Consider the following 13,683-nt stretch of genomic DNA (forward strand, 5'->3'; position numbering starts at 1 on the left):
CTTTCTCTTTCCTAAACCTACGCGGATGAGTAAGGGTTGTGACTTCCCTTCGCGTCCGTGTGAATTAAGGAGCGCCTCAGCATATTGCAGCGGTTTGCGTTTAAATGAAGGCGAAACGGATAAAAAAGCATTCTCACGCCCACTTGCTCGCCCTCTCCCTTTTCACGCATCCGCACCCCGCACCCATGATCTCATGCTGCTGAAGGCATGGCACAAGATCCACACGGCAGGCTGGAAACGGGGGAGGGAGCGAAGGAGGGAGGGAGCGGGCGGCTCACGCACCCTGCTGTGCCCAGGTGCGGTACTGCAGGGGCCGCGCCTCCCGCCGACGGCTCCCAGGGAGGGGGGGGCCGAGGACCCGCCGAGCGGGGAAGTGTTACCCCTTTGAATGCAGACCCTTGCTTTTAAACGTGGCATCTCCCACCCTCGGCTGCCCGGGGTGGAGGGGCGGGAGTGCGCATAGAGCATCCCTTCCCGCTGTTTTCGGGGCAGGCGAGGGGCGAGCGCCGCGGCGGGGCTCCGCACCCGGGCGGCGATGCGGGCGCTGCCGGCGCCGCCCTGCAGCTGGGGTTGAGGCGGGGGGGGCTCAGCCCTGAAATGGGGTTTTTTCAGCCCAGAAACGGCTTTTTTTTTCAGCCCAGTTTGCAGCCGTGTCTGCGGTGGGCAGCAGAGGTGCGGTAGTTGAGTAGTGCCGGGAAAAAAGAAAACACCCGGTAACTCTTTGTTTGGCGCTGTGAGTGTAATTACCGGATAATCGAAGCAGATGCTCGAATAGACAGAGGGAAACATCTGATGGGCGAAGTTTAGGCCAATTAAAAGACCCGAAATCGTTCTTTTTTAAGCTGGAAAGTGGGTTTTCAAGACACTGCCACATCTGAACTGTGAGAGGAGGGGGAACGCTCCCGCCGCGCTGCTGACTCCGCGGCGCGGATGGGTGGCGGGTGGGGAAGAGCGGCGTGTGTGCGTGTGTGTGTGTGCGTGTGTGTGTGTCCTCCGCACCGCCCGAGCCATGTTCTGGCAGTGCGCGGCTCCCGAAAGGCAGAGGAGAGGCAGCGCGACTGTGTGGGAGCTGAACTCAGCCTCCCTCTTTAACATAGGCTCGTCCTCTGCATTGCATCCAAGCTTCAGCGATTTGCTGTTTGGAGACTGCAGATTTGCATAGCCCTGCTCTTCGCAAGCATGGTTATTTTTTTCTCTTTTTTTCTTTTTTTTTTCTTCTTCCCAGCTTCTTTCATAAGGGTGCACTATTCTCCCTGAAACCATCCTCGGGTATTACTGTCAATAGTCAGACCATTGAGATTGCCGGAGCAGCCTGATTATTGTCTGGCGGCGTGTGTGTGTGAGTGTGTGTGTGTGTGTGTGTGTGTGTGTGTGCGCGCCGGGAGAGAGAGATCGCTCGGTGAGGGCTCACCAGTTTGAAGATGAATGGAGGGAAGAGCAGCAGTTTGATTTTTCTCTGCTTTCCCAGCGCTGGCTGATGGAGTGGCATCCCCTTTTTTCTTTCTTAGCAGAAATGTGGCATGATTGGCTGCACTGTGGATTACTGAGGATGGGGGAATGCTTGGCACTCTCGTAGCCCTTGCAACTGTGGAGTATTGTTAATGAGCACCAGCCCCGGGAAAGCTGAAACTAGCGATTGTTTGAGCGCGGGGCTTTTCCTCTCTTCCACCTCTTTGCGAAGGCTCTGAACTGCCTGGATTCTCCGCCTCTGACTATGTCTCGGATTGTTTTGGGTAGAAGAAGACCTGGAGAAAAGGATGCTGATAAGCTTTCCCAAAGGGAAGAGATGGCTCGCCTGGTGCGGTGAGCTGCAGCCAGCGCCGTGTGCGTGTGTGCGAGCGCTCCTCTCCCCAAACTTTGCCTCCTTTGCTGTGGCCGCTGCTCCTCCCGAGGACGCCGCGGGCCGGCTCGCCGTGCACCGGAGGATGGGGGGGTTCCTGAGGGGCAGCCCGGAGCCGGGACCCGCCAGCAGCGGCAGCAGCAGCAGCGCCGGGGGCCGCTTGGCCCTGCTCTGGATAGTCCCGCTCACTCTCAGCGGCCTCCTTGGGGTGGCGTGGGGCGCCTCCAGTTTGGGCGCTCACCACATTCACCATTTCCATGGCAGCAGCAAACATCATTCAGTGCCTATCGCGATCTACAGGTCACCGGCTTCCTTGCGAGGCGGACACGGTGGGTTTGGACGCCGCTCGGTACCCTGCATGGTGGGGTTTGCGCCGCGCCGCGCCGCCCCGCAGAGGTCAGGCGCGGGCCGCCGGGACCCCGCGGTCGGTGGGAGGAAGAGGAACGCGGAGGGGAGGCGGCAGAAGGGCTGCGGGGCCGGTCCCGCCGGCAGCCTCCTCGGGCGGGGTGCGGGCCCGTCCCGCCGCTCCCGGGACAGCCCCCCCAACCCGCCCCTCCAGCCGGGCGGGGGCGGGCGGAGGACGCTGCCGGAGCCGTCGGGCATCCCCCGGGGTCGGTGGGAGGCGGAGGGGAAGCTCTCCCGCACCCCTCCGGGATGCCCGGTCGGCACACGGAGACGGCTGGAAAACCCAGCCCGGAGGCGCCTCCGGAGCCGTGGCCCCCAGGGTGGGAGCGCCCCGGCAGCGGTGGCCCTCGCCCCCTCCCCGGCAACCCCCCCCACCCCCCACATTGCCCCCAGCCCGGGGACACACACACAGCGGAGCAAAGCCGTCCGCGCGGCGAGAGGCAGGGCAAGGCGCCGAGGGACCCCGGCGAGGGGCGGGGAGGGAGCCTGGGTGTTGCTTAAATTGCCGGTGAGGATCACGCTCCTTCCGATTCATTACCTTGGGCGCAAGTCGGTGAACTAAAGCAAAGGTCAGCTAATTATACAGGGGATCGGGGAAGAAGTAAGCGGTTAGGCAGCGAGAAGGGGAAATAATGCCCGCTGTAGCGGTCAGGAAAGGGACGGAGATAAAATTCTTTTCAGGTGCAAATACGTTTTGCTTAAGAATTACGGTGCTCCGGTACTTAGTTTCTGAAGTGACAGGCAGGTGCTTCAGTGCCCTTTAAACAGCCCTGTTACAGTTTTTCCTCTTTCTTTTTGCATGCATACTTAACGTGAACCTGTACATAAATACATGCAAAATAGATGTGCATATGTTCAGCCCTACCAAAAGCTGTAAAAGAAAGCGAAACACCAGACTGCGTTTTAAGGATTTGAAGCCTCCCTTTGTCTCCGGGGGAGGAAAAAAAGATAAAGAAAAACCCTTGTTGGCTTCTGATTAGATTATACAGCTTCATTCTTCTTCATTTTCTCATCTTGCCTTGCTTCATTTGCACGATCATGCGATGTCATTTACAAGCTTTGCAAAGTGAAAAACAGATCTTGTACTTAACCTTAGCATCTCTGCTCAAGATGACCTAGTTGCAGGCACGGGGTAGTTAGGATTTATTGGATTTTTCTTCGGGGATTGCCAATGCTAGCGTTAGTGGATACAATAGTATTGTTTACCTGAAAATTCCCACTGTGTGACAAGTACCTTTTAATACTCAACTGCTAGAAAAGGCAAAGTGCACAAGTGCACAGAAGTGGCTTTTCTTAAGCATTTTATTAATTAAAAAAAGAGAGAAAAGTTAGATGTCTGGTCTAATTCCAAAAAAAAAAAAAAGAAGAGATTGAGTAATTCAGGCCACCACTCTCCTCCCTAGTGCACTGAGGCAGTGCAAGGTTGAGAATGCTGCATGTTCTGTACTGTATGTGCTTAAAGGGGAAAATCAGAGATGTATGTATGTGCGCATATATGTATATGCTTATTATTCCTTCAGTTTCTGTCCATATGGGAATATCATTTAGGGGTTTGCTATTAATTTGAGGGAAGGTTAAAAGAATGAGGGGGAAAGAAATGTGGTTGCAGACGTACCAGCTACAATTCTTTAGAATGCATTTTAAAATCACACACCTTTTGCCAATTTTAAAAAACGTTACCTTGGACCCAATCAAAGTGTGATGGTGTAAAAAGGCAGCTTTCTCAGGAGAAATGAGTCTTCTTAAAGAAAATGAAAGATGAAGTGGTGGAGCTGCCACTTAAGGACTTCATGGGGAAGCCCAGGAGCCTCTCCAGAAGTTAAGTAGCTGATTTTACAAAATGAAGGATGTTACATGTCGTAAGAAGGCATTTCAGAGTGTTTACTTCATAACTCTAAACATCTTTGCTTTTCTGCATTTATCAGAAATTCCACTATCTGACAGTGTTTTGAAGCATCTAGTTCCTTTCATTATTAATTCTTCAGAGAGGTGTTCCCATTTGCTTCCGTAAGCCTGACAGAAGCGTTTCTCTTTCTGGCTGAGCAGGGTTGGACACAGCTCCTGTGGAGCCCCTCGCTGCATTCCTAAGCATCAGCCAGAGGGATGGGGTGAGGGGTGGGGGGTGTCAGAGCACCCTTCTGCAGTGTCCCAGCCCCTGCAGGCTTAGCCAGGTGAGAGCGAGAACTGGATTCTCAGGCTTGTATCTGTCAACATTAGCTCCATTCAGTTTTGCAGTTACTCTGTTCTAGTCTAATAGGGTTGTATGTAACCGTTGCAGTCTTTATGGTGACATCTTATCTGCTTTTTTGTTACTTTGTCAGCTTTTCATAGCATCATACCTGTTAAAAGTCGAAAAGAGCTTTTAGGGTAGGTCAATTAGTCGATCCCCGATGAAAGCATTGCTCTCTAATATGGTGAATCAGAAGTGTCAAAGGAAGGAGAAACGATTACTTTGCCCAGGCACTCTATAAATGTCACCACAGTTCTCAGACATCCACACCCTCCTCCTCTGCCCCTGGCACTGGCTAGCTCTGCCACCCCCATCCTCCCAGCAAATGCTTTGATTTTTTTTATTCTATCAGTTTTCCTTGAGCCAACCCAATTCCGGCTAATAGTAGAAGCAAAGCCAAAAGCCCAGCATGGTTGGATGTTTTCCACTTCTTTTGAAAAATCAAACCACAATCTTGCGGCGAACACTCTCGTCAGGAAATTTTGCTGGGATTTTGCTTAGTAGTGTGATCTCATGTGGTTTTAGTGGACAGTGTTGTGCCTCTCAGAGACACAAACAGAATTCCAACCAAGCAATGTTGTCCACCCTATTAAACAAAAAGTAGTTCAGCGCATAGTTTTTTTTAATATACTAAAAGTTAAAATTAAACATCTTTCAAGCTTGACCAAATGATCTTTTGACTATGCTTTTTGACTCTCATTGAACTTCGGAAGGTGAAAGATGGCTGAAAGAATTGAAAGTTTAACCACAGGAAGGAATAAGAAAATAATTCTCTGGATCATGACATCAGCAAGGTAAAGGGAAGTACAGAGAATGTTCAGAGAAGCACATCTAATGTTCACAAATGCAAGTCCTAGGCTGCTCAGCGCCGGCCAGTGGTCTCTGCAGCATGTGGGTTATTTGATGATTTATGTTCATATCTCCTTGCTCCGTTTAAGAAGGCGGCTGTTGCTTTTGTTATAGCAGTATCTCCCATGCAGTCTTTTTTTTGGAGTAGATAGAGTAGCTCATACTGCAGTGCCTCCAGATTACAAAAACATGGTCTGCCCATGGCAAAGCCCACATAAAAGGAAAGCAATTGCAACTTTCTCAGTAACTTTAAATGAAGACAGTTTCTTTAAGAATAGGGGAACACGATGGATCATGTCTGAAGTGAAAATTGCACATTGAGTAAGTGAAAAGTTAAAAGTGTAGCCATATTGATGGCTGTCACCATCCTCATTCACCCCTTCCTTCCTGCATACACCTCTTCGGTGCCTACTGGGGGCACTTTTATTGCCCCCCCCCAAATTTCTCGTTCAGTTACCAAATTACATGTACAGTATGACTGTTTCTTCTAGCTATTTCTTTTTTCTGTGCTCTCAGGATCTTGTTCAGGCTGTTTACTGATAAATATAAGTTGATTCTGGGTTTTTTACGTCTACCAGAGTAGGAGCCGGGGGTGACTAATGAAATCTGAATGTTGGTATGTGCATGTGCTTGGAAAGAAAAGGTAAAAATGGGGCTGGAATGGGATCGACGTGCTCACAGGCAGAACAGAAGGAGCTGAGCAGTATGTGTAGGGGTTGTGCATTTAAGGACGCGGGTTAGTGTGGTGCCAGAAGGGGATTTGTCTTGATGAGACTTATGACCAAGATATGGGCTAATGGTTTAGGAGGAGCAGAGGCAGTGTGAAGTAGAGGGAATAGGGTACTGGGGGCAGTTATTAAGAAAGTGGTAGTTTGGGGTGGGGAAGTGCTAGGGACCTTTGTGATGGAACAGTAGAGGGATTTAAGAGTTTGAGCAGAGGGAGTGAAAAAGTGCTTCAACAGCAAAGCTCCTGAGCATGAAGAAGAGTTTGTGGAAAATGAGGGCTTTAAGGAAGAAAAGTTGACATATTTTGGAGGCGAGAGCTGAGATTGAGCACTGGGATAGTGTGTTACCACAGCACCTTCCCTCCGCCAGTCTTTTCTATCCAGAACATGACGTGGCAGCAGGGACATGCATGCTGATCTCCCACTTCTAAGCTAGGCCAGCTTCTTCCAGTCTCTGTTTCGCCATTGTTGCTGAAGTTCATGTGCGCTGGACTCATCCACGTTATGTCCATTTAGAGAGACTTCTGTCCATTTAGAGAGTTAGAGAGACTTCTGTAGCAGAATCACCAGCTCACTGTTACTGGAGAACCAGACTGAGGGCTGGACCAGGCAGCCCTTGTTCGGTGAAGATGCCTGTGGAACTCCACGGGAGCTTTCACTAAGTCAGAATAGCACGGCTAGAATTAGCAACGCTGCAGTGAAATCATTTATTCCACCATTGTGAAAAATGTGACCAAAACAGCTTTGAAAGATGTGCTTATGATGTATAGATAGCAATTTAACTTTGTAAGAAATCTGCAAGGAAAGACTTATTAGTGTAGGTAAAAATAATTCTATGGCCTTTTACTTTTTTCCCCCCTCCATACACTGGAATTGCTATTTCTGCATATAACAGTAATAAACATTTCTAGGGGTTAGGGTAAATTAAATGGCATTTTTTTGTTGTTAGAATGTGCTTATTATGTTGCAGAAAAGGGTTATATTTTGATTAAAACTCAAATGTAAATGTTTCCAGATGTTCAAGCATTGTTACTCAATATGATATTAGAGGTAGAAGTGAAAAAGTCTCATCTTCATGTTACAATTGCCTTTTTTTAGAGAGAGATCTTTTTTATTTTTTTTTTAAAACGTGTTTGTATATCACAATCTTCTTTTTTTTATATCTCCTTTTCATTCACGGATTTTCAAATACTTACTAGTTCTCCTGCTCTGAGCACTTCTTACACATAACAGACATTTTCATGTTTGAAGACTGTAAAGCATAGCAGCTTTCTCCACGTCTTTAAATTATATAAATTTTATATCCCCTTTCAAAATTTCCAATATGCTCCATCAGTTATTATCCCCATCAGCTGCCAAAGCATTAACATCAGTTGGAATAAAATGAATAACAAAGCAATTTCAGTCAGCATAGTGGTTAATTGGCTGTGCAGTTAGATATGCATATTAGGAAGTGTGGTTTCTATATTATTATTTCTGTCAATATGGCTTGTCAAAGAGGCATACAGTCTTCAGCAGTATTGCGGACAGTCTGGAGCACTGTAATCAAAAGTGGAATGTTGCTCGTGGATTTCTGATAAGCATCTTCATACAAGCCCCGCTGCCTTAGTACACGCACAGCTATTGATTGACTGGGGTGCCTTTACACGAGCTAAATAAATAACAACACTCTGTTGTCACTTATCAGCAATACCGCCTTTGCCTCAGCCTGCGGTAACCATGTTTTTCTAGATTTAAAGCATGTTTTATTGTCTTTTAATCAAATGCTGTTTGAAATAAGTTATCAGAAGAAATTAATTTAGCATTCAATACAGTTGTACTTCCTGCTGTTTCTAATTTTCAAAGATGGCTTTTTTCTGATAGCAAGAAGTTGACTTGGCTTTAAGGGAAATTTCTTTCCGTTTCTTCGTTTTAGTCCAGGGGAGAACTGTGTAGACAAACCTCTGATGTACAGCTGCTCCGCCCAGTGTGAGTAAACACAACCAGTTCCACAGTCCGAATATTTTCTCAGCTTTCTCACACAGATGGCCATTACCATGGTTAACCATAGGATGATGTGCTTGATTTTTACATTTTCCATGGATCACGTAGTGTAGTTCAGTGAAGTTCATCTTTTGTCTTCTCCTTGGTCAAAGCTTGCAATAGTTCTTAACCTTTCTGAGTAATCAAGATGACATTACTGACCTCTTCCTTGTCTTTCCCCAGTATCAGTTAATTTATCTTTTTCTTATGAAGTTTGATGTCCTCAGATTTGCCACAATATCTGCAGCAATTTTTTCTAAGCTAACAACTTCCTTTCTAGTTTGTAAATACAGTGTAGGCAGAACTGATAGATCTTGCTGCGATAATAAGTTGTCTTGTGAATGTAGCTGTGATTATAAGTAGAATGGAACAGTCTGATTTGATGGGAGTAAGTGTATTATAAATAACAATGCTGTTCTGTAAAGTTAAAAGTAACAAACATATAGAAGAGAAGCCATGAACTTACCATCATTTAGACAGTTTTTCCTTTCTGAATAGCAGGACTGATGCCTGGATGTAGTTTTCCCCCCTCTTTTTCATAACTTCATATACATTTGTGCGCAAGCATGTGCATGCACACACATACGCGTCACAGATGTTTCCTCATAATGGGAAAATGGTCCATAGTGTTAAGTTGACAAAGAGAGCTTTTCTCTAAGAGTTGAAAATGTTAAGAAACATTCAGTGACAATATTCATTAACTACAGATGTAATCAGTCAGAACAATATAATTAATTATTCCCTTCCCCCCTAGTTGATAGCAAAAATGAGCCAGTGAAATAACGTGGGAAAGAAGTAGCGCTGCTGGATGTCACTCCATCAAGCTGGGGTAAGGTGGTGGGGAGGATTCCATGCTTAGATGCAGTGACCATCTCTGGCTCATGATTAGTGAATCACCATAGAAAGCTGTAGCAGTTGGTTGTGAATTTCTGTAAGCGCTAAACTGGCCAAATTCATCGAAATAGCCCAGGTTAAGAGTGTGACTGGCTCACGCGCTGTACATAGGGTAAGACTCAGAAAGCTTTACCACTTCTGGGGCTTGCTTGATAAGAAAAATGTACGCATAAGATAGATACGTGGTATCCATGATCCCCAATCTCAAAAGGCAAGAAATAGTTGAAGCTGAGGCAGGGTTTACCTGAAGGGTTGAGGAGTGTGTATAGTCTGCATATTTGAACTGCAAACAGCACAATGACGAGTCTTCCTTTTAAATACATAGATAGGTGTTTCCTGAAGAGCTTGCTGCTCAAGCGTGGAGTGACAGAGGGCTCAGCAAGAAAAGATTTGCTCAGATCATTCTGCTGTTCTGGGCCCTTAGCGGGGGATGCGCTCAGACACCTACTCAGAAATGACAGAAGTGTTAACTCTTTCTTTAGTTCTCTTTTACTGCAGCTGTATCTGCAAAGAAACGCCAACATGCTTCTAAAGCAAGTTGACTGCTTTCCAAACATGTTCTTTTATCCCTGCGTATCTGTGACTGAGTTAGGGCTTCTCTAATTTACTTCATTAATTCAGCTCATCTGCAATTGTAAAATAAAGAGCAGAGAATGACTAGACTTCTTGGAGAAACTTCAAAAAACGCTGAGAAACTTTCTCTACCTCGAAGAGGAGTAGGATGCAATCTTAATTCGCATTTACATTGCTGACTTGCTGGAGTTGGTTGACTTTCTCAATGATGGCAACTCTAGAGCCCGGGGAAGTAGGTAGAAAGGAGGTGGGGAAAAATCACCATTGGCTTGGCTCCTCCTTACTGACCAGTGGAGATGAGATGTGAAGGAATTAATTGAGGGCTAAAGAAGACACTGTTTCTGATCGTTGGCCTGGGCCTGATTTGCTTTTATTGAGGTCAAGCACAAAATTTGCACTGCATGACCTGATCTGTTGTGTGTCTGTCAGATCTGATGTCCCTCATGCATGTAGTGCTTCTGGTGTGGTCTCCCTCCACCAAAAACAACGCTTTTTAAGCTGTGCATGAATTATTGCAAATAATAATGGAAATATATGTATTTTTGAAATAGGTTTGATGCAGTTAGTGGATGTGTTCACTGTATTTCACATGACAAGAATTATGAGGGAGCTTTCATCAAAAATAATGAATTGCCATATTTAGGGAAAACATATGAGCATGAATTGAATCATGCTGTTATTTTGGGTTTGGATATTCAGTGCCCACAGAGAGGGGTTTAGGAGTTGTGACAAAACAACAGATGTGAGATTAGCCCCTTTGGCTGTGTCTAAATGGATGCGTCTTAAATCCTTGTGTCCCAGTTGGTCGGAACATGCTGTGGCTCCCATCCAAGCCCCATCCTTCCACCCGTGCTCTTCTCGGGCTGGTTCGTGTTTGCAGTTTGCCTTGCTGTGGGTTTTAAATCTGCCTGGGGCGTGCACCCCAACCCTGGCATTCAGAGCAGCTCTTAAATACTGCTGCTGATTCTAAAAAAGCCCAGAAATGCTGTGAATGTCCACCTTCCTAAAGAATCTGTTATATCAAGTGAAGTTAAATAAAACACTATATAGGCAAGGGAAGGTGGGGGAGAAGTTTACTACCATTATTTTATTGCTTGGAAGTTTTTCCAAGTAGTTTTTTATTGCTTGGAAGTTCTACTTAAATTGCAGGAGTATGCTCATTTTATGCCCTATCAATGAGAAGACTTTCTTTTTCAAGTATTGTAGTTAAGAAACACGCAACATGCTTTCGTTAGAAACTGTTGGCTAGAATGTGTCTTGGCTGGAATGTGTTATGTATGACAGTATGTAGGCCAAATGCTCATTTCAACCGTGCTGACTTCTAATAGAAAACCAGTCATTCGCTAAGATTGAAGCCAGAACATTTTTGTGATGGTAATTTTCAACTTTTGTAGAAATCTTCTCACATTAGCTCATAAAGTTTGCTTTTCATCACTCAGCACAATTTGACAGCTTTAGCTGTTGTCTGACATGAATATAGTGAAATCCACTGTATGGCATTTAGAGGGAGAAGTTGGTGAAGAGAGAATAGTAACAACATTATTTTGCAGCAACAACAACAAACCCAAACATCTTAAAGTGCGATGTTTGACTGTCTTACTGTGCAAGACATTGCAAAACTGTAGTTAAGCATGCAGATAAGAGTTGTTGTTGGTCTGTCAAGAAGGATAGCGGCCTGCAAATAGCTGAGTAAGACACTTAAATTTCAGTTTGTAGCTGGCAGTGATTTAATGAGTTGTATGATTATTTAAACGAAAATGCAATTTGTACATAAGTGCACAGGAGCTTAGTTTCAAGGAGCCTGAGGTCAGCAAAGGTAAATAACTAAATGTGGAAAAACATGATACATCTGCTAGATATCTGTAGAGGCAGTTACTTTCGGTATGGCAGTTATTAACACTGATGTAAATTGCAAGTGACTCGACTGAAGGCTCCTCAGATCCTATCTATTCACTGTACTTGTGGGATAACATCTGCCTGTCGGGGGGCCTGTGCCTTAGACTTTGGGAAGGTGGGTTTCAGTGTAATTTGTGTATCTCACACAGCTTTTGCCAACACTTGGACTAGGGACAAATGCCACTGTTTCAGTACAAGGTCACTGCTGGAGATGTGAGAAAGGCTCATCCTAAACTGGTCATAGCAAGTGTGGTGTGAATAAATAAATATGTCAGGACTTTGTAAATGTTTTCTGTTTGTTTCAAGTCATTTACTTGATCTCTGCTGGCTATTTGACAATCACTCTTCTCTTTTTTTTCCTTTTTCCAAATGTAATTATTTGAATTGAAAGAAAAACTAAGAAAAAAAATTGTATATAAACTAGGAGTAAATTTACATATGCATATGGTATGTGGTGGTACTTTTGTCTTCTGTAGAGTCAGTTAATTTCCAAAATGTAGTTTGGAAAAAAGGAAAATTGGGGGGAGAAAAGAAGCAGCCATTATGGCTAAATGACGCTGAGCGTAGATCAGTTTAACGTTGCTAAAAAACCCGCCGTTTCTAACTGTCATGTTGAAAAGTGGCATCCAGACATTAACCCTTGGCCTGCGTAAGTGCTGGTATCTCTGCGGCGCCACAGCCTATCTGGGCAATAGGCTCCTCTGGAACGGTTATTCCGGTTTCACGGAGAGGAGGTGAGGCATGGTAAATCAGCTTCTCGTTTGTGTTCCCTCTTGAATGATTCAAAGAAATCATGCAGTGGTCAGATGGGCCATCTGAAAATTCCCTCTGCGTCTCTTGTGCACTTGCCCGTGACATACGAGACGTATCTGGGGCACGGCCAGAGTGTGTAACACTCAGTTGTCAATTGGCATAGCTTAAAGCAGATTCCATGCTGGTTCAGCGTATGCCATGCCTCAGTCATCCCTCCATAAGCAATTCATTGGGTAGTGCTTTTCCCGCAGCTGCGTGTCCAACAAAAAACTAAGCGCAGCAGAGGTTAAGGATTATTCGGTTCAGCCTTCGCTTGTGCTTGTTAATGAAGAGACGTGTAGTTTATTTCAGGAATACACAGCTTTACCTATCTCAATGTGACAAGCATCTAGCCATACGTCACACAGCAGCCTGAAACGGGAAAAGGAATGAGACAGAGACGCGTGGAGTATTGCAGTTTCGTTCTATTGCATTGTGCTAACACTAAGACCCAGGGCCATTAAGACAATGTACTAGTTACTGAACGAATGCCATCCTTCCTTCGGTGTGTAGGGCATACTGTGGGATTAACAGAACTGATTTGTGGGGAAAAAAAAAAGAAAAAGGGTGATGATGCAAAGAAATGGGGGAGGGGAAGAAGAAAAGGAAAATGGGTCGAGGAGGCAGAGCATACCTTTGTTTAAGAAAAAGAAAACTAGGAATATTTTCTCCCTGTGAAAATTTGTGATGTTTTGTTTTCTTTTTTTTTTAACGGAGAATATTTTCTCGGCTATTTGGATTAATTTTTATAGAGCTCTTATAATTATCTTAGATGCAGAAAAGGCATAAAATACTGATCTTTGTGTATGCCAGTACACCAAGCTTAGAGCTCTCATGTCTTCACAGATGAGACTTGCCTGTCTTTCGGTGTAAGTCAGATCTTTCCAAACTCCCTGTCAGTGCTTACATTTTTGGGGCCATATGGGGGCCAGTTCCCTTAAATATTGTTCTCTGCTTGTCTTGTGATTCCAGTTGCTCATGGTATCTGATGTCTATTAAGTGAGAAGGGCAGTCATAATGCATTGAATCTAAATTTGAACTGGTGGCTTCACATCATGTCATTTTATTTTACAGATACTGTTTGCCATTTAAATGTTCCCTCTCCACGTAATTGCTGTGGATGTTTGAATGTTGGCATCAGCAGGCGAGTTATTTTCTCTCTGTTCCATAAGTGAATGTGAATGGGGTGAGGATTTCGTTCAGTGAAGACACATCTAGCTTTGTTTGAAAGGATTAGTTGCTTTCATATGTTACTTTAGGACTGTTAGGGTAATTAGCAGTTCATCAGAATGATTTCACAGGCCATTATTTGTGAGAATGACCGGGACAAGGCTTTCTAGTGTGCAGTGGGTCTGCGTGATTTACCGTGTGTAATGGCAATAGATGTGAAGAGTCAACAGTCACAGGGGGAAGGTCAGCATTAACTTTCTGTCATAATTTCACGGATTTTTTTTTTT

General features: G+C 45.1%; 1 protein-coding gene across 27 annotated transcripts in view; it reads left to right on the top strand.

The window, feature by feature from the left end:
* NRXN1 (neurexin 1) overlaps positions 1-13,683 on the top strand; it is a 715,088-nt gene that overhangs the window by 430,305 nt on the left and 271,100 nt on the right. For 2 of the 27 annotated variants that reach the window (XM_054193706.1, XM_054193709.1), the window contains exon 1: positions 1,398-2,169. The exons of 23 other annotated variants lie outside the window; for them this stretch is intronic. In XM_054193706.1, coding sequence (XP_054049681.1) covers positions 1,758-2,169 — 412 coding nt within the window. In that variant the 5' untranslated portion in view covers positions 1,398-1,757. Of the gene's footprint in view, positions 1-1,392; positions 2,170-13,683 lie in introns of those variants that run through there. 2 more of the 27 variants (XM_054193708.1, XM_054193710.1) reach the window with 2 other exon arrangements.

Source organism: Rissa tridactyla, chromosome 3 (assembly GCF_028500815.1).
Source record: "Rissa tridactyla isolate bRisTri1 chromosome 3, bRisTri1.patW.cur.20221130, whole genome shotgun sequence".
Taxonomy (NCBI): Eukaryota; Metazoa; Chordata; class Aves; order Charadriiformes; family Laridae; genus Rissa; species Rissa tridactyla.